The 20,164-nt window shown below is 41.0% G+C and overlaps 1 protein-coding gene across 3 annotated transcripts in view; it reads left to right on the top strand.

Moving 5' to 3' along the window:
* Positions 1-1,094: 1,094 nt before the first annotated feature.
* LOC106564695 (collagen alpha-1(XVII) chain) overlaps positions 1,095-20,164 on the top strand; it is a 29,127-nt gene continuing 10,057 nt past the window's right edge. For 2 of the 3 annotated variants that reach the window (XM_045691184.1, XM_045691183.1), the window contains exons 1-38: positions 1,095-1,331; positions 3,486-3,547; positions 3,877-3,927; positions 6,038-6,754; positions 7,660-7,707; positions 7,813-7,866; positions 8,045-8,095; positions 8,403-8,546; positions 8,791-8,934; positions 9,256-9,327; positions 10,763-10,837; positions 10,973-11,023; positions 11,492-11,647; positions 12,073-12,156; positions 12,242-12,289; positions 12,438-12,566; positions 12,801-13,112; positions 13,329-13,379; positions 13,517-13,543; positions 13,648-13,674; positions 13,780-13,842; positions 13,960-14,064; positions 14,175-14,237; positions 14,408-14,443; positions 14,537-14,590; positions 17,530-17,601; positions 17,795-17,857; positions 17,986-18,021; positions 18,145-18,216; positions 18,335-18,361; positions 18,477-18,512; positions 18,599-18,631; positions 18,813-18,893; positions 19,082-19,117; positions 19,211-19,297; positions 19,439-19,519; positions 19,828-19,929; positions 20,054-20,116. In XM_045691184.1, the coding sequence (XP_045547140.1) occupies positions 3,496-3,547; positions 3,877-3,927; positions 6,038-6,754; positions 7,660-7,707; positions 7,813-7,866; positions 8,045-8,095; positions 8,403-8,546; positions 8,791-8,934; positions 9,256-9,327; positions 10,763-10,837; positions 10,973-11,023; positions 11,492-11,647; positions 12,073-12,156; positions 12,242-12,289; positions 12,438-12,566; positions 12,801-13,112; positions 13,329-13,379; positions 13,517-13,543; positions 13,648-13,674; positions 13,780-13,842; positions 13,960-14,064; positions 14,175-14,237; positions 14,408-14,443; positions 14,537-14,590; positions 17,530-17,601; positions 17,795-17,857; positions 17,986-18,021; positions 18,145-18,216; positions 18,335-18,361; positions 18,477-18,512; positions 18,599-18,631; positions 18,813-18,893; positions 19,082-19,117; positions 19,211-19,297; positions 19,439-19,519; positions 19,828-19,929; positions 20,054-20,116 (3,403 nt within the window). In that variant the 5' untranslated portion in view covers positions 1,095-1,331; positions 3,486-3,495. Of the gene's footprint in view, positions 1,332-3,485; positions 3,548-3,876; positions 3,928-6,037; positions 6,755-7,659; positions 7,708-7,812; positions 7,867-8,044; positions 8,096-8,402; positions 8,547-8,790; positions 8,935-9,255; positions 9,328-10,762; positions 10,838-10,972; positions 11,024-11,491; positions 11,648-12,072; positions 12,157-12,241; positions 12,290-12,437; positions 12,567-12,800; positions 13,113-13,328; positions 13,380-13,516; positions 13,544-13,647; positions 13,675-13,779; positions 13,843-13,959; positions 14,065-14,174; positions 14,238-14,407; positions 14,444-14,536; positions 14,591-17,529; positions 17,602-17,794; positions 17,858-17,985; positions 18,022-18,144; positions 18,217-18,334; positions 18,362-18,476; positions 18,513-18,598; positions 18,632-18,812; positions 18,894-19,081; positions 19,118-19,210; positions 19,298-19,438; positions 19,520-19,666; positions 19,718-19,827; positions 19,930-20,053; positions 20,117-20,164 lie in introns of all 3 variants that reach the window. The other variant, XM_045691185.1, reaches the window with a different exon arrangement.

Consider the following 20,164-nt stretch of genomic DNA (forward strand, 5'->3'; position numbering starts at 1 on the left):
CTTGAGAGATAAGTGGGTTGCAGAAACAGGGTCGAAGTCAGACAGCTTTAGCGGTTTTAAACATGGAAATGGCTGTATTGACATAAATGTCTTGCTCTCAGACGTTTTTCTTACAGTTAGGAAAAGACAAATGCCTTTTTGTCAGTAATTCATGCACAGCCAATAACAACAGCCTAAACTTTAGGAGAAAAACAGGTGGGAGTGTACATGGTTGTATTAAAATCATTTCACTGTAGAATCTCAAATCACTACTACCTTTAAATATACTTTTTTGTCTAATCACTGTAAGATCCGGATGCTTGGGGAGGGAAAACAGTGCAAATATGTATTGTTTTTCTCAGCTACACTGGATATAAATAGAGGCCATAGTGCATTCCTGGTTCAGGTGGGAGTCTGACACCATGTGAACGTAATACACTTCAACAACAGGCCTCACTGACTCTCCTAGATTCAAGCATGCCAACAAACTCATCCGTGCAAATATACACCCTCACCTGTGTCTTATATTCAGAAGCTTTCTCCTTAGTTCATTTGTGTGATTACATGATAGATAGCCTTATGATGAGCAAGGAAGTTATGTACCATTCACTGCCCAACCAAATAAAAATAAAGAAATGGCCATTTGGATACACAGTGTGGAATTTGACGCTACTTTATGATTCCCACACAACTCAAAATAAAACACCATCACAGTAGCCTAGGCGTTGCACATGGACCTATGAGTAGACTATGTCATGTTTTTTACATTTCCAGATTTAAAATAATGCAGTTATTTTCCTCTTTCCATGTTAACGTTCAGAATTATCCAGATATATTTTAATTGTATTTTTCACTTTTTTCAACTTCAAGTTCAAATTCAACTGCATAATAGGCCATGCAGTGCAAAATGCAGCAATGTAATATGCTACTTCCTTGCTATAGAAAATGTAAATATCCCAAATGGACTAGAATAGCCTATGTCTCTTATATAGAAAAATATAAATAATTATGCAAATCCATCCATATTTTATGAAATCATTTACAGTATTTCATCCACCCATCTACTTTTCCTTTCCCTGGGCATCACTCCCCTCTCCAAACGCAGTGTCTGTCACCGGCTGAAGTTACAGCACCGTTCCAGCTGTTTTGTTCCAACATGTTGGTACGGTAGAAGCAATGAGAAAAGACTCATACATAAACGGGCCAGGCACATACAGCGCATGAACACCGCTCACCGTATCCATAACGCACCTGGAGATACTGCAGTAGCACATAGGATCGCTGGTGCTATCAAATCATTTTCTGTGAAAATAGAGGAGAGAGGAGAGGAAGATAATCTTTGGAAAACAGAGGTAGGCATAATTATTTTGTATTTATTTTTTACAATCCAAATTGTTTTACAATCCAAATAGAGGCAGTACTCATCTATCCCCTGTTTATGTCTCACATGTGTAGACCTAATAACACATTCATTACACATTTTGGGGAGGAATGCTGATTTATTGTTTTGGATCACATTCACATGTTCATCCCTCCAAATTCAAGAGCCGCTTGGAATAATTGTGTTGCTGTCTGCATAGTTAAGCCCTTTGAGATATTATGCCTAATTGTTGCCAAATTATGCCTTCCGGTAATTATGCCTACCCTTAATTATAATTTCCTCATTTAATTGCAATCCCAAATCCAATGTGCCAATTAGGTAGTATAGCACCGTATCAAGACTGTGATGGATTCAGTGCTTAGTATGCCAGTGTTTTTTTCATATACATCAAAGAGGTAAACGGATACATCTGCAGCGGTAAGAGGTCTCCTGTCACCAATATGTGGCTGTGGAAGGGAGAGTGTTGCAAATAGCCTGTAACTGAAGGGGTGATACACAGGTGTGAGATACGTGTGCACACAGCCTATGGCAACTGATACTTCCTTCTCTCAACCTCAACGTCTTTCTCTGCTTTTCTTGAGGGCAAAAAACAAGTAATTGAACTATGTTTGACGGTCATCACCACCACATAGGGATGATTTGATCTGTATCTATTTGTATAGATAATCCTATTTGCCTCAGGTATTTGTGTGTTAAGTGTCTGAATTGGCACCCTAGAGTAAATAGTCACTACATATATGGTGCACTACTTTTGACCAGGGTCCATAGGGCTCTGGATTGCCTATAGGAATAGGGTGCCATTTTGGATGCACACATAGACTGCCCTCCTGACCTGGTGATGCTAATTAGAGGTCATAGGTCATCTACTATGTAACATGATACCTTTGTGTACCATGTGGGGGTAGCATTAATTACTTTACAAGTGGTCATATTTCATATTCAATAGTTTATATGAATTTCTGAATGACAGTGATTCAAGTAGTAGCCTATTCAGTATTTATAATACATCATAATATCACATAGAATTCAGTATTCAAGTATGCGTTCAAATGATTCAAGTAGTCAATTAAAAAAATCTACATGGAAATTGTAAGTTCAGGCTTATTTGGATGATGAGAATAATTGAGGCAGCCAATAAGGAATCCACACAGGTCTGGCCTTGTTCATGTTAGCGTCCACAATAAATAACACTGACAAGTTAGAGAGAGGATTACATTTTTGTTCTTTAATAAGAAGATGAGCTTACATTAGAATAATATATACTGTATTTTCCCAATATTTATATCCATTAGCATCCATTTGGGGCCAGTGTATTTGTACATTTTTACAGTTTCATCCTTCCTAGTGTAGGCTAAATCCTTACGCTGACCATGGTTTTGCTGTAGAACCTGTCCACACTACATCCATCAGTCAATGCTATTGAAACGACCCGCCCAAGAGATGCTGTTGTGTCAGATCATATGTTAAGTCATGTTATGTTATGTTATGCTATGTTATGCTATGCTGTGTTATGCTATGTTATGTCATGTTATGTTATTAGACAGGAGCCTTTGGCCATGACTGAAATCTTGTATCAGTGGTATAGTGAACTTAACTTATAAATAATTTCATCACCCAGATCTGATTTCAGTCTGAGTTCCTTTCAGTTTCACCGGAAAATCTATAGGCACCGCCAGTAAATCACTGCTCCCTATTGGATATAAATAGAGCTCTCATTTAGCGGGTGAAGACAATAGCGGGTGAAGACAATATATAGTACACACCTTGGCTTGCCCAAGGCTAGGCTCTCCGCTTAAATCAACAACACATTCTCAATCAGGGATCTTTGGAATGTTTATAGCAGAGAGAGAGAGAGAGAGAGAGAGTGTGAGCGTGAGAGCGAGAGAAACAGAGAGAGAGAGATAAATAAAAAAAGAGAGCGAGAGATTACTAGTAGTACATAATGCCAAATATGGAGAAATACTTTGTAAAAATGCCATAAAAAATACAAATTCTGACAAATCTATATAGTTTGAAGTCCTGTTAGTTAGTTTGATATTTCCATACAGTAACTCCCTTAGATTTTTCTGCATGCACCAGTGTGATAAATGATTTAAAAAGAAATACATGTTCTGTTTTGAAACAGTTAACATGGGATGGACAATCTAACGACAACCAAGATTGTAAATGCTGGTGCCGGTGGCAAGGGTAAGAAGTCATTGAATATTGTAGAGAAAATACATGTTTTATTTTGCTTTGCTTTTTTGGCTTTGTTAGAAGAATCTTGTTTTGAAGCTTGTTTTGATTTTGATACAGACTGAAGGTTTGGAATGACACACACAAATACAGATTTGTCTTTTTGTAGTCGTTCTCATTGACCAAATATATATCACCTATCAGCCACAACACATTATTGGAGTGTACCATTATACTGAACCTGGTACTCTTCAAATAGATTATTACAAGTGTATTGGCCAGGAATACATTTTACCATGAAACCTATTTATGAATTGTCAATATATCTTTTTTTTTTATAGTCGTCAAAGAAACAGTAACCACAACAACCCGGTTGACATCACTGCCGCCAAGTGAGTTGTGTCCTTTCTGAAGGTTTTCATCATTTATACACACTACATGTACCTGTGAATATAATATCCCATAATGAATTTATCCTCTGTCCATCCAAACGTTGAGTTTCTATAATTCATTTAAAAAATGTTTTTCATACTATCATTATTGGTAGTGAAGATTATTCATGATAATTTTCAGCAGTCTGGGGCCTTGTTCGATTACTTCAGAAATGCATCCTTCCTTCCTACCTTCCTTGATGTAATCACAGATCTGAATGGATAGTAGATTGGTGAAGTAAATGGGTGGTAACCTTGCTTACACCTATCCAATCACTCATAGATCTGTGCTTACCTAAAGGAGAAAAAAAAGGAGGATGCATTTCTAAAGTATTTGAACAGGACCAGTGGTGTAAAGTACTTAAGTAAAAATACTTGAAAGTACTACTTAAGTAGATTTTTTGGCTATTTGTACTTTACTTTACTATTTATAGTTTTGACAACTTTTACTTTTACTTTACTACCTTCCTAAAGAAAATAATGTACTTTTTACTCCATACATTTTACCTGACACCCAAAAGTACTTGTTACATTTTGAATACTTAGCAGGACAGGAAAATTGTTAAATTCACACCCTTCTCAAGAGAACATCCCTGGTCATCCCTACTGCCTTTGATCTGGCAGAATCACTAAATACACATACTTCATTTGCAAATGATGTCTGAGTGTTGGAGTGTGTCCCTGGCTATCCGTACATTTTAAAAACAAGAAAATGGTTCTGTCTGGCTTGCTTAATAAAAGGAATTTCAAATGATTTATACTTTCACTTTTGATACTTAAGTATATTTTAAACCAAATACTTTTAGACTTTTACTCAAGTAGTATTTTACTGGGTGACTTTCACTTTTACTTGAGTAATTTTCTATTAAGGTATCTTTACTTTTCACTCGAGTATGACATTTGGGTACTTTAACCACCACTGAACAGGACCCGTGTCCTCAGCATTGGTCTCTGACTGTACCTAATTTCTCCACAAGAGGGAATCACTAACTCTGTCATCTACAACCAGAAGAGCTTTCCTCCAGCAGTTCTAGTGGAGTTTCAGTTGTGGAGAGGAAGGTCATCTCTCAGAGCAGTGGTAGCAGCAGCAGTAGCTATGCCATAACATGTTCAAGACATGCTCAGACAGAGCGCCAGTGGAAAAATTCTAGATTTAAAAAATAATCTATATCCCAAAAAACATCAGTGGTATTTTTCTTTTTTTGGCACAGTGTAACAGTTTTCTAACACCTGCTCATTTGGACTGCAGTCAGAATCATGTAATAGGCAGTTTTTCTTGTACTGTCAATCACAGCCTAACTCTTCCAACGAAAGAGTTTAGATGCTCCTATAGAACTCCTATGGTCACTGATATATAATCCATTACTTATAGGATTCAATAGATATATAGACAGCTAAGCTACATTCAGCGGTGTCATGCCCATAGAGGGCACAGGGGCAAGTGCCCCCATAGATTTGTCCTATATAAATATATGTATATATATATACTTTTTTGTTGATTGTTTATTCTCTGTAATATTACTAGCCACTTAGCAATTTTATAAAGTTGGCTTTAGCTAGCCCAGATAGGTTGCCAATCTCCCAACCTTGTAACTAGCTACCATGAAGCAATTTCAGGCTATCAATCAAGGTAGAGTAGCTAGCATGTCTAACTATCTTAGCTGGCATGCCTGCTGGCAAAGTTTGTAGACTTTAGAAAAGCAAGCAATAACTAAATGTACTGAATAAGACTCACATTCCTTTCAATCTTTTACCCATATTTTAGCAGAGAAAAAAAACACACCAGTCAGAAGGTATGCTTAGATATGCAGAAAAATATACATATTTTTTACATATAATTAAGCATAATGATAATGGCTCTAGATTTCAGGAAAAAACTGTTTCAAGCGTTTGAAAAATGTCCCCTTCCATACCCCCAGCCATCCTCAGGTCCTTTGTGCCCCCTCAGATTTTGGGGGTGCATGACCCCCCTGGCTACATTGTTATATGTCAGGCTACTGTATAAGAAAAAGTCACTTTCTCGAAGCTCTGTATAAGTCCTAATCATTATTTTTCTCCTTTCCTCTTCTAGCCTCAGGTGGTCTCTCTTCGAGGAGTGCGCTGCCCTCTACTGGAGGAGGAGATTCTACCAGTAGAGCCATCACAGGAGGCAGTAGCTCAGTGCTAGTATCCTCCTCTGCTGCAGCCGGGTCTGGGGGTGGAGCTAAGTCTGGGTACGGAGGGGGATCAGTCAGCAAATCAAACACCATTACCACTATAGAGTCCCCCTCTTTATCCTCCGGTGCTTCAGGGGCCTCTGGCGCAGCTTTTCGGTCTTCAGGGGCTTCGGGGGCATCGTTCGGGGAGAGCAAGACCAGCGGCTCCCTCTCTGTTTCTGGAGGGGGTCTTATGTCTAGCTCCAGTTCCAGTTTTTTCACTGGTTCCAGTTCTGGTGGTTCCAGTTCTGGTTTTATCTCTAGTTCCAAAGGAGCAGGAGCAGGAGGAGGTGGAGGCGGTTTTGTCACTGGTTCCAGTTCTGGTTCTAGTTCTGGTTTTGCCTCTAGTTCTGGTACCGGAATAGGAGGAGGGGATTCTTCTAGTGCCAAAATGTCGGCCGGCGGCTTGGGCTCTGTAACCGTTTCCAAGGTTACCAGGTCCAACTACAGCTCCTTGGCGGGGGCGGGTTCAGGGGGCGTGAAGAGGGGCGGGGCACAGGGGTCTGCATCCTCTGCTGTCAGCTACTCCCCCCCCGCCATGGAGAGAAAGAGCATGACCACCACCATGATCGCCCGCTCCAAGGGCTACGAAGGTCAGTGACAAGGTCAAAGGTCAAAGGTTAACCCTATTCATATGCTGCGTTCATAACCAAGTGGGAAGGTGGTAATTACCTGTTGTGAAGTCATAAATACCAGTTGGATGCATGCAAGTTCTTTGAACTCATTGAGAAACACAGATTGGCTAATGGCCAACAAGCTGCGTCAACCATAATCTAAACGTACAGCTATATGTGCTTGTAAACTAATTATAGTGTTCAAAAACCGTATTAATAGATTGCTTTTTTAAAATAATGTTTTGTTGTTGCATTTAACTGCTGAAAATGCTGTTATCAAGGTCATTTCCTTAGTAGATGTCAGAGGTCAGCATGTGGGAGAAGTCGAAGCTCAGGGATAATAGTCGAGGTTCCTACTTGTAATTACTAGTTGGAGGGGCGTTCAAGTGGACTTTTCCCAGTCATATGTGGTAAATACCACCTTCCCACTTGGTTATGAATGTAGCCTTATATCCAGGGCTAGGATTGTTTTCCTGACCACATAACCTCTGGGTACCTAAGATCATATATCGGGCGCTTTCCTCTGCCCAGGTGTTGCTGATGCCTGCCAGATCTTACAACGCCTGGATAGGTATTTTACATATTAGCAGACCACATCATATGTTACAACAATCTGTCGGTGAATGACACAGTCCATGACGTGGCATGTAACCATTGGTTGATGCATGCAACGTCTGATGGAGGGAGCGCAACCATTTCTTGGTCATGTCATGTGGTCAGGAAACTACTGGCCCTACTTAAGGTCCTCTGAGGCTCTTTAGTACAGGTGCAGATATCAATAATAATGTCATTAAGAATATCATTAAGAAGTTGAAGTATGACTTCAGTTATGACATGAAGAAAGAAAAGTAATCAATAGTGGTGTTTTTCTTCTGTGTATTCAGGAAGATCCAGTGGAAACTCATCTCCGGAATACACAAGGAGAGAGTATGGTAACTACCAATCTTAAATGTGACATCAAAATGTTTTTAATTCCTATGTTTAATAAAAGTGGATTTTGAAAATGACAATTGATTTTTGATAATTGATTGTTTCAGCTGCAGAAAGTGCAGCTGCCAGTACACACACCAGAGGGCGGAGCCACAGCAGAGGTACTCGCTGTTAGCGCACAGCACCATCAATCAGACCACACACTACCGCAGAATGCACTTGTTCTTTTTTTTTGCAATTTTAAGTGGCTAATAGAACACATCTGATTACACTACACTACTCTATTCGAATCTATTCTATACTTTTCTATTCTATTCTATTCTGTGTGTCCTGTTCCAGAGAGTGAGATCAGATGCAGACTGCAGAGTGCCTCCCCCACAGCCAAAAGATGTGAGTTGCCTAATATCACGCGGGCTCTTATCACTAACCTATGACTCACCCGATCTGCCCTGGAAAATACACGTGGACCAAGATGATATTAGTTTGACTTCAACAAATAGGGAGACAATATGACTCGGTCAGAAAACCTATAAAGGAAATGGAACGTGGATGCTTGAAGATAAGCTGAATATGGAAGATGAATACAGTTTGATAAGAATCGGCCTTTAGAATTAAAAAACATTTGTAAAGCCTGCACACTGTACATTTCCTAAGTGACGTTAGATGACACTAGAGTCTGTTCCCCCGTGGCGTGTAGGGACGGAGCTGGATGATGTGAAGCGGCTGCTGAAGGGGAGTCGCTCCAGCAGCATCAGCCCCCCTCGCTCCCCCACCAGCACCCTCCCTATCCCCAGGAAGGCCAGCGTAGAGACCAGAACCAGGCCAAACAGCTCCCAGTCAGGTACACACCCTCACGAATATAATCATGATAAAACTAGGTAAATGAATAAATGCTGTAATAAATAAATGAATAGGTACATAAGTGGTAATTACACAAGTAAGAAAGTACATAAATAATCACTGATGCATTAGATGGCCAGAATATTTTCTTAACTGACTCACCTGGTTAAATAAAGGTTAAATAAAGGTTAAATACACATACATAAACATACAAAAAACCAGTTAACCCTTTCCCTCTCTCCCAGGCCAGTACGACAGTGCCACCCTGGACTCAGGAATGCCTTCCTACGTGTGGTCAGGCCCCACTGCTGGAGGCTATGGTTACCACAGCAACGCCATCAACCGATCCCCCACCTCCACCCTCCAACACTCACCCACCACACTCACAGGTCAGCAATAGACAACACCAAATATACAGTCACAATTACTGTAACAAGAATGGCATGATACGGAGTGATAATAGTGCCAACAGAAATGTAATCTGAAATGAATCCTTCACACCATCAACAAAGATATTTATATAACTGAACAGGTTTAATCCAAGAGATAAAAAGACATCATTAAAATGAACTAGATTTGTGTGCGACATAAAAATCATAAGAAAGTATAAAAAAGAAAATGTCTCCTAATTTTCTCATTGTCAGTGAGTACTGTATATGTTACTGTGGGTGTGACTCAATCGATGTGGGTGTTTGTCAATGTTTCTACAGCCACAGGGCTTCAGAACAACCTGGCTCTCAGCTCTACATTCATGAACTCTGGACTCTCTGCCTCTAGTACTGGTAAACATCTCCCTCAACATCTATCGTCTCTCTATCGGTGCGTCCCAATAATCTTTCCTTTCTCCCAAAGTGTTCACTTGTTCCCTTCCCTTCACAGATTTGAAAGTAAGTGACTGGTATGCAGAGATGGGCAGTATTTGTATTACATGTATTTGAAATATGTATTTAAATTATTTAGTCGTTTGTATTACACTGGGCTGAATTTCACTCCAATGGATTTTGTGATAAGATACTTTAGAGAGCGGTAATTTGTATTTTTAAAATACAGAATACTTTTCTATACCATTTTTCAGTGGTGTAAAGTACTCAAGTAAAAATACTTTAAAGTACTCTTAAGTCGTTTTTTGGGGTATCTGTACTTTATTTTACTTTTAATATTTTTGGTAAAAAGAAAATGAAGAAGTTTTTACTCCATACATTTCCCTGACACCCAAAAGTACTCGTTACATTTTGACAGGAGAAACACTTATCAAGAGATCATCCCTGGTCATCCCTACTGCCTCTGATCTGGCGGACTCACTAAACACACATGCTTCGTTTGTAAATGATGTCTGAGTGTTGGAGTGTGCCCCTGGCTATCTGTCAATAAAAAGAAAAAAAATGAAATTGTGGCGCCTGATTTGCTTAATATAAGGAATTTGAAATGATTTATATTTGTACTTTTGATACTTAAGTACATTTTAGCAATTCCATTTACTTTTGATACTTAAGTATATTTAAAACCAAATACTTTTAGATTTTTACTCAAGTAGTATTTTACTGGGTGACTTTCACTTTTATTTGAGTCATTTTCCATGAAGGTATCTTTACTTTTACTCAAGCATGACAATTGAGTACTTGTCCCATCACTGCCATTTTTTATATCGGTTCACAATTTTGTGGCCCCCTTTCACCCTGCCTTGGAATCAGAAGTCTGATTGCACTATGGTGTCATAAGAGCGTCTGCTAAATTAACTAACTATAAATGTATATGTAAAAATGTACAATTGCAAAGCATGCTGAGTAGTATTCTAATGAGCTCTACCCCAGAACAAGGCCAATAATAATACCCAGTATGTTCACATAATTTACATTTTGGTCATTTTGCAGACACTCTTTTCCAGAGTGACTTAGAGTCAGTGTATTCAACTAAGGTAGATAAACAACAACATATCACAGTCATAGCAAGTGAAATGTTTCTGTAACCGTTACTGAGAATATTGTTGCTGTTTGGGCCATTTACTTGCAAACGTATTTCTATATTTTAAAATACGAAATACATGTGTTTTAATGAAATATATTTCAAAATCTTGATACATTGATCTTTAAAGTTTTTTGTAATTTTTGACAATCCCTGCTGGTCTATAGAAACTCCCTCTAGCCCATGTCGACACCAATCCGATACTTTCAGTAGTAGTAGTGTATTGAATATTTTCTGTCCTTTGTCCTACTCTAGTTCATGGTATGCAGAATAACCTGGCCACCACCACTGGCGGTATCCTAACAGCTAATGGAGTCAACGCACAAACAGGTATGAATGGAGTGTTGAGTGTTCAGAAATCCCTTTTGATCAAGAGAATAATGCCCATGTTCATTGTGGGAGTTATATTTCACACGTATTTAAATCATGTTAAATTCACCCTGCATGTCTTTCTATTTTTGGCAGTCTATGGTGTGCAGAAAAATGTCACAAGCACAGGGGTGTCCACAACCACAGGTGAGTCCAAAATGATTTGTTTTGCATAGATAACAATTGGGCAACCATAGACATAAAACATTTGATTTGATGTATATATGTACAAGCAGCTACAGCACGAAGACAAGTATATTCTTGCAGTCAAATTACCAAATCGCCGTCTAGTTGCCTCATGGGTGGAACGTTATTAATATCTTTCCTCTTGTTTGATGTATATGAATTGTAATATTGGGATGCAAACTCAAAATGTAATACATTTCAACTCTATATCTGACATAGTACGTGTCTTCTTTTTTTGAGCCCCATAACCGTGTGTGTGAGGTATATACTTTTGTTTTAAAGTAGATTTGTTAAAGACTACCAAGAAACACTCGATGTGAGCCTGATTTAGCCCACTGCAGTAAAATGATATCCTCTACTACTCTATCTTATCATGTATTCATGACACTTACCAGTTTATACTGAATGTTTTTGCTGCCTATTTCTCAGTGGCACCCAGCAGTCCTACCAGTGAAGAGGTCTTCGCCAAAGAATACAAATTCATGCTGCTGGAGAAAGAGAAAGCTCCCGTCAAAAAGGAGACGGAGAGACTCATCATGGCCAAAGATACCGGCAAACAGTTCTCCTCTGCTGGCACTGCTATTGGTAGGCATCACTCAAAACAAATACCATTTTATTGGTCACATGCTTCGTAAACAGCAGATAGGAGGTACTTGACGTAAATATGTACATATAAATAAGAATAAAGTGACTAGTCAACAGGATAGATGATAAACAGTAGCAGCAGCGTATGTGATGAGTCAACAAAAAGGGTAAATGCAGATAGTGCAAAAAGGGTAAATGCAGATAGTCCGGGTAGCTATTTGGCTAACTATTTAACCAACTATTTAGAAGTTTAATGTTTTGGGGGTTGAAGTTGTTCAGGGTCCTGTTGGATCCAGACTTGGTGCATCAGTACCACAGATCTTAAATGTTTCCATGCCCAATAACATACTACAGTCCCACTGTCTTAGTGTTAGCCGTTGTCTGTGAGTTATGGTGAAGTTTACTTACCTTTTCACATTTTGTAGCCTATTCTGAGGACTCACTGAAGAGGGAGAAGAAGGTGTCCAGCTTTGTGGAGACAGCTACAGCCAGAACAACAGAAACTAACGGTAGATAACGGAAGTGAATAGACATTTTCACCACACCTTGACTTGTGTTACTAACACACTGTTCTTCCACTGCTGTTTTTTAAAGCTGGATCCTTGATGAAAGTGTCAACGAAAGACAAAGCAACCTATGCAGGTATAGTCTAACTATACTTTGAAATTGAAATGGCTGAATCCCAATGTAACAATCTTCAGCCCTAAATGTCTATTCTTATGCATTCTTCATGATACTCTACTGATGCTGGTTCTGGACCTCCGTGTCCTCTACCTCTCTCTTCGATCAGAGATACACAAGGACGAGTCTGGAGGAGGTCTGGGCTTCTGGTCCTGCTGCTCCTGGTTGAAGTGGCTGCTGGGCCTCCTGCTGGGTCTTCTGCTCCTCCTGGGGCTCCTCCTGGGACTCATCGCCCTGGGTAAGAGAGGAGGAGTGGAGCTGTAGGGCACTGGGGTGGTTTGATTGATGTGGTTGTCTGTCATAGAGAGCTAGAGTTACATCCGTGTCTAAGTAAATCTCTCAGTTTTTTTTCTCTGTTCTTTCTCTCCTGCATTTCTCTGTTTCTCGCTTCTCACTCGATCTTTGTCCTTGTTTCTCTCTGTTTCCCTCTCAATTTTCTCCCCCTCTCTCTCTCTCTTCCAACCACTTACAGCCGAAGAAGTCAAACGTCTTAAAGCTCGTGTGGACGCCTTGGAACAAGCCTCCAGCTCTTCCTCAGCCCATTCCAGTCGCCTCTCCTCCTCCTCAGCCATCAACATCATAGACCCTCTGGAGTCTGCATACATAGACAAGACCTCCTCTCCCTCCTCGACCACACTGCTCCGCTCTGATAATGGTATCAATCTGGGAGTGGCAGCAGGAGCAGGTCCAGGATCAGCTAATGGACCAGGCCAAGACCCTGTAGCTCTGCAAAGGGCAGTACAGCAGATAGTCAGGACTGAGCTGCAGTCCGATACTGTACGAGGTACAGAACCAGAACCAGAACTTACACTGTGCACCAGCCTTGTGTTTTGTGGGTATATGTTGAGCTTTTCAACCATTAAATCAAAGGAACGATTCAGTCAAAAATCCCAAATCATGCAAACCTGTGAATTGTATGAATATTTTTGAAAGATTTTATACATGTGTGGTTTTTATTGGATTCTATATATTGACAAAAATGTTTATTTATTTGTTACAGCAACACTTGCACACTCAATGAAAGGAGCGAGAGGAGAGCCTGGGACCAAAGGTACTGTAGGGCATCCACTGCATGGACATGGAAACATACGTAGATGGATCCATCCATCCATAGATGGAAACCAACTGAATTGGGAGAGCAAGTTTTGGCTGTGTCTGTTGATTAACATTTCAGCTGTTTTATTTCAGGTGACCAAGGTGGTCCAGGAGTCAAAGGTTAGTGAGCCATAAACCTACATTTCATTTCAATGACGTCACACAGCAAATGCTGTACATGTTAGAGTTATACTGTACAAATGGAATTCATTCATTCATTTCAGGTGATAATGGATTCCCTGGCCTACCAGGTAGAAACACAAACTACTCGTTTTATTAGTTTTATTCTGGAGTGGCTACAGTAAATAATCATCTGCTTAATGATAGCAGACTGATGTTTGGCTTCTCTTCCTTAGGTCCTCCAGGTCAGATGGGTCACAGTGGACTGGAGGGCCCGAGGGGACCTAAAGGAAATGCAGGTAATGCTTAAGGACACAATTTGACTTAAAATTACAAGATCTCAATCTTGCAACCAATAAGAAATGTACTGTATAGACTCTCACTCCCACAATGCATCTCTTCTCATCTGTGAATAGGTGAAGCTGGTGCAGAGGGCCCCCCAGGCCAGAAGGGCCGAGAAGGACCAACGGGATCACGTGGAGAGCCTGGTCCTCCAGGGTTTGGAGAGAAAGGGGACAAAGGTATGTTCATAACTGTATTTGATGGCGTCACAGTTAGTCACGGTATATCTTCAGAGAAAAAATGATGGGTTCCTGTTCAAGCTCTTATGTAATGTTATGTGATGCCATAGGTTCTCCTGGTGAACCCGGAGGGCCCGGACCTGCTGGCACTGCTGGACCTGTTGGGCCTAAAGGTAAGGCCAAAGGTCATCATCAATCTAGATTGATGAGATACATTAAACCATCACTAATTGTAAGTCACTCTGGATAAGAGCATCTGCTAAATTACTAAAATGTAAATGTAATTCATCAACATGTAACTGTTGGCCACCATTGTGAAAGTGTATTTATTTTTGTTTTCCAGGGTCAGTAGGTGGTCAGGGTGCTACAGGTATCCCAGGTGAGTGCTCTTTGCCCTTTTTGTGTACCAGTGTATTGGAAGAAGACACAAGCGTGCGATCTCTAAAGTTGTGTATTCCTCACTTTTCTTTAGGAACTCCTGGTCCACAGGGTTTCCGAGGTGAAGCAGGCGCTCCAGGACCGAAAGGTATTCTAGACCAACATGTTGAGATGATTTACAGTACTGTGTTGTACGCAGGCCTATTTACTTGATTTAGATTCACAAAGAGAAAGCTACAAATATAGCTAGAAATCTTGGTTGATACATCCATTGTTTACCTTAACATTTATGATATATACCCATTGATTCTTGAAGAATATAACTTATTAATGCCTCATGAGCTTAGTTTAACTGTCATATCCCATCAGAACCCCCAAAATAAGCTTTACTAACATTTGGCTAAAGAACGTAAATGTAAACAAAGACTGTATAGCCTCAAAACATGGTGAAAACTATACATTTGATACCATGGATGGTCAGTCCTTGCATCTGTAACCAGTGTGAAATGGTTAGCTAGTTAGCAGTGGGCACCGGTAGCGTTTCAATTGGTGACGTCACTCAGTCTGAGACATTGAAGTAGTTGTTTCCCTTGCTCTGCAAGGACCGTGGCTTTTGTGGAGTGATAGGTAGCGATGCTTCGAGGATGGGCAGAGGGTTCCTGGTTCAAGGCGAGGATGGGGCGAGGAGAGGTTACACATCCATAGTGCTGTCTATGAATTTGAGAGTGGTTACATTTCACCAGCCCCCATCCCTTCGATTCTTTTCTAGTGAAAGAGGGGCGGGGAGGTGGCTTTGTTGTTGTTTCAATGGAGGATTCTAGCTTTAAAGGTGTAATATGCAGAAGTTGCTCTGCCATTCTCTGGTTGCAAAATGTCTACCGTAATTTCCGGACTATAAGCCGCAACTTTTTTCCCACGCTTTGAACCTCGCGGCTTAAACAATGACGCAGCTAATATATGGATTTTTCCCGCTTTCAAATATTTTTTCAAAAAAAAAAACACATTCTGTGACGTGGTCAGTTTTTTGGCAGCATGAAGCTTTCATTAGACCAATGAAATTGCCGAACGGGTTAAGGTCAAACAACTTTTTTGTTTGCTGTTTAGATTAAATCGAGCGCTCTCAAACTTCCCATCACTCTGATTACGGTAGTCATTTTGTCACCCTCATCATGGCAAAGACACGGAGAAATGCATATGATGCAGCTTTCAAGTTGAAGGCGATTGATCTGGCTGTTGGAAAAGGAAATAGAGCTGCTGCATGGGAGCTTGGTCTTAATGAGTCAATGATAAGACGTTGGAAACAGCAGCGTGAGGAATTGACTCAGTGCAAAAAGACAACTAAAGCTTACTGCTAATTTTTTATTTTTTGTTACAAGCCGTGTTTCGTTAAAGCCTATTTATTTTTGTTACAAGCCGTGTTTCGTTAAAGCCTGTGTAAAGTTCATTTATTTCAATGTACCGGTAGGCACCTGCGGCTTATAGACATGTGTGCGGCTTATATTCAGGTGCGCTCAATAGTCCGGAAATTATGGTAATAGTTCGCCTAATTTCAATTTCTGACAAAACAAGCAATTGTGCAGAGAATCATTGTGCCATCTAAACCTCTGTGAAGTACTGTATCTTTCCAATAGCTGTTTGAAAAACTGAAAGTAAAAGACACAAAAATGAAATTTAAGAATGGAAACATACAGTGAGAGAAAAAAGTATTTGATCCCCTGCTGATTTTATACATTTGCCCACTGACAAAGAAAGGATCGGTCTATCATTTTAATGGTAGGTTTATTTGAACAGTGAGAGACAGAATAACAACAACGAAAATCCAGAAAAAAGCAGCTTGTTACCTGTACAAAAGACACCTGTCTACAGAAGCAATCAATCAATCAATCAGATTCCAAACTCTCCACCATGGCCAAGACCAAAGAGCTCTCCAAGGATATCAGGGACAAGATTGTAGACCTACACAAGGCTGGAATGGGCTACAAGACCATCGCCAAGCAGGTTGGTGAGAAGGTGACAACAGTTGGTGCGATTATTCGCAAATGGAAGAAACACAAAAGAACTGTCAATCTCCCTCGGCCTGGGGCTCCATGCAAGATCTCACCTCGTGGAGTTGCAATGATCATGAGAACGGTGCGGAATCAGCCCAGAACTACACGGAGGATCTTGTCAATGATCTCAAGGCAGCTGGGACCATAGTCACCAAGTAAACAATAGGTAACACACTTTGCCGTGAATGACTGAAATCCTGCAGTGCCCGCAAGGTCCCCCTGTTCAAGAAAGCACATATACATGCCCGTCTGAAGTTTGCCAATGAACATCTGAATGATTCAGAGGACAACTGGGTGAAAGTGTTGTGGTCAGGTGAGACCAAAATGGAGCTCTTTGGCATCAACTCAACTCGCCGTGTTTGGAGGAGGAGGAATGCTGCCTATGACCCCAAGAACACCATCCCCACCGTCAAACTTGGAGGTGGAAACATTATGCTTTGGGGGTGTTTTTCTGCTAAGGGGACAGAACAACTTCACCACATCAAAGGGACGATGGACGGGGCCATGTACCATCAAATCTTGGGTGAGAACCTCCTTCCCTCAGCCAGGGCATTGAAAATGAGTCGTGGATGGGTATTCCAGCATGACAATGACCCAAAACACACGGCCAAGGCAACAAAGGAGTGGCTCGAGAATAAGCACATTAAGGTCCTGGAGTGGCCTAGCCAGTCTCCAGACCTTAATCCCATAGAAAATCTGTGGAGGGAGCTGAATGTTCGAGTTGCCAAATGTCAGCCTCGAAACCTTAATGACTTGGAGAAGATCTGCAAAGAGGAGTGGGACAAAATCCCTCCTGAGATGTGTGCAAACCTGGTGGCCAACTACAAGAAACGTCTGACCTCTGTGATTGCCAACAAGGGTTTTGCCACCAAGTACTAAGTCATGTTTTGCAGAGGGGTCAAATACTTATTTCCCTCATTAAAATGCAAATCATTTTATAACATTTTTGACATTTTTGACATGCATTGACATGCAGTTACATATTGCAGCATTAAACAAAGATCATATCAGTAAGACTATTGTTTCTCTCCTCGTCCAGGAGAGAAGGGACCAGCTGGACCTCCAGGAAATAAGGGCGATCTAGGAGAGAAAGGACTCCGCGGAACAACAGGTGTGTATCTGTCTGCCCTGAATAGTTAGAATCACATGGGATTTAGAACTTTGTGTCTCCTCTTTATTGCTTATCGCCCCCTTCTCTAAGATAACACATAATTGAAAGAAATATGCACTATATACATAAACTGGTGTGAAAATGGGTTGTAAGTACATTTCATAGTGGTTATGTACCCTCTCCGTCACCATAGGTGACCCAGGTCAAAGAGGACTTCCAGGACCAGACGGAGCGAATGGATCCAAAGGACCTGCAGGTAAGTGAACAGATTAGTGAAGAAAAGATTGTGCTGCTAGAATAATCTCAGGCTGTCCTAATATAGACAACCTAATAGTGAAATTCTTCACTCTTATCAATTCTGAATGTGTGGGTATTATTCAACAGGTGCTCCCGGGGCTGACGGTGAAAAAGGCTCTAGAGGTAAAAACAACAACATCCTTTGGTCTATAGAAACCACAACAATATATTTTGGTTGAAAAATCGAGTTGTCCATATAACAACTTTTAGATTTTTACAGGATAGTTAATACCTTTATCATTCCAGGTGACAAGGGATTGGATGGGTTGCCAGGTCCCAGAGGACCAGCAGGACCTCCAGGAGATTCAGGCCTCCCAGGTACAATCAATCAATTAATCAATTTATTAATCGATATATCCATCCATCCATCAATCAATGCTTAGTATTCACTATTTACATTTCAATAACATACATTTTCCACTTGCTTCCGCTGTAGGCATTCCCGGGCTTCAAGGTCCACCAGGTATGACTCTTTGATGCAAAATCATTCCTTGATTTACATTTCAGATACATGGTTTCTCAAATATTGTACAGTAGGCTATACCATTTTTGTAACCCTCCCCCTCTACCCTGTATAGGTATACCAGGTAATCCTGGTCAGCCTGGAGGTAAAGGTAATGTACCTATTACATACTTCCTCTATATCTTTAGTCAAACAGGATTATGATTTCATTCAATCTATCATCATATTATCTTCTAGGCGAAGCTGGAGAACCTGGTAGAATCATCAAAGGTAAGTAAGAGGAAACGACAAGGCGAATTAGAGACATCGTTACACTGGTGGATAGGCACTCTACATCTACAGCTGTAAATATTTCTTGAGATTACTTTATAGTACAGTGTCCACAGTAGAACAGCATCACATGTCCTTAAGTAATGGATGGTCATTGGTCAATCTCCTGTTTGAATTCCAGCTGGTTCCAGTTCGGTTGCCATCCCTGGACCTCCAGGCAGCCCTGGACCCGCTGGTGTTTCCGGATCCCCTGGACTCTCAGGTTGGTACTGAAGCTCTGCATTCTTAAAATGTTCTAAGACGTTGTTCTACAGTTTGAGTAAACACTGTATCGCCTTGACCAGATTTGGATGAAGATCTAGATGTTGGAGATCTTTATGAAGTTCCTCATAGACTTTCCATTGAAGTACAATACGATTTGTGCTCAGTGCTTCTGTTGTGTCTCCTCAGGTCCTGTTGGCCCTGCTGGTCTTCCTGGAACGCCTGGTAAGACCTATTTCACAGATATCCAATGAGACATCAGGGTCCACATACTGTACGTACTTTCCCTTTGATTGTTCATTGTCTTTGTCTCTATAGGTCCCAGGGGAGAAAAGGGAGAGGAAGGAGAGAAGGGAGACCAGGGAAAGCCTGGCATTACTGTACAGACTGTGGAAACCACAGAGAGTGAGTATGTTTGGCTCATATCAATGAATTCTTCCAGACGGCTTGTAACTACCTGACTTGTGAAAATATGTTCTTGTTTTAGACTCGTTATAGTATAGGACTTTCTTATTACCTCTAAACTTACCTTACCCCTTACAACAGGACGTGCACCTGTGGCTAGTCTTCCTGGCCCACCTGGCCCTCCAGGGCCCCCAGGAGAACCAGGTCCCCAGGGTCTTCTAGGTAAGCCATGTGGTTCATTCTCCATGCACTTTAGGACTTCAATGTATTTTTGGATGTATAGCTGTTTTATTTTATTTTGTTCTGATCCCTTTTTCTTATGGATTCTGTTCTTTTTAAAAAGCAAATTCATACCTTATTCCTTCTCAGGTAAGGGTCCCCCAGGTCCTGAAGGTCCTCAAGGAGAGCCAGGTGTACCAGGTAAGGGTCCTCCAGGTCCTGAAGGTCCTCAAGGAGAGCCAGGTGTACCAGGTGTACCAGGTAACGGTCCCCCAGGTCCTGAAGGTCCTCAAGGAGAGCCGGTGTACCAGGTAAGGGTCCCCCAGGTCCTGAAGGTCCTCAAGGAGAGCCAGGTGTACCAGGTAAGGGTCCCCCAGGTCCTGAAGGTCCTCAAGGAGAGCCAGGTGTACCAGGTAAGCCATAACCTGAGAAGAATGTACAATATTATATTGAAATGATATTGTAAAATAATTAAGCTATTGTAAGAATTGTAAGTTACTCTTCAAACCATTTTGATGAATTTCAACTAAACCACAGGTGTTGGTGTGCCCGGCCCCCGAGGAGATAAGGGAGAGCCAGGTAGCTTCGTGCCCAACTCAGGTAGGTGGCCCAAACCTACACTACACTCTCCATACTAATACCTCAACA

The sequence above is a fragment of the Salmo salar genome, chromosome ssa12 (genome assembly GCF_905237065.1).
Source record: "Salmo salar chromosome ssa12, Ssal_v3.1, whole genome shotgun sequence".
In the NCBI taxonomy this organism is placed as follows: Eukaryota; Metazoa; Chordata; class Actinopteri; order Salmoniformes; family Salmonidae; genus Salmo; species Salmo salar.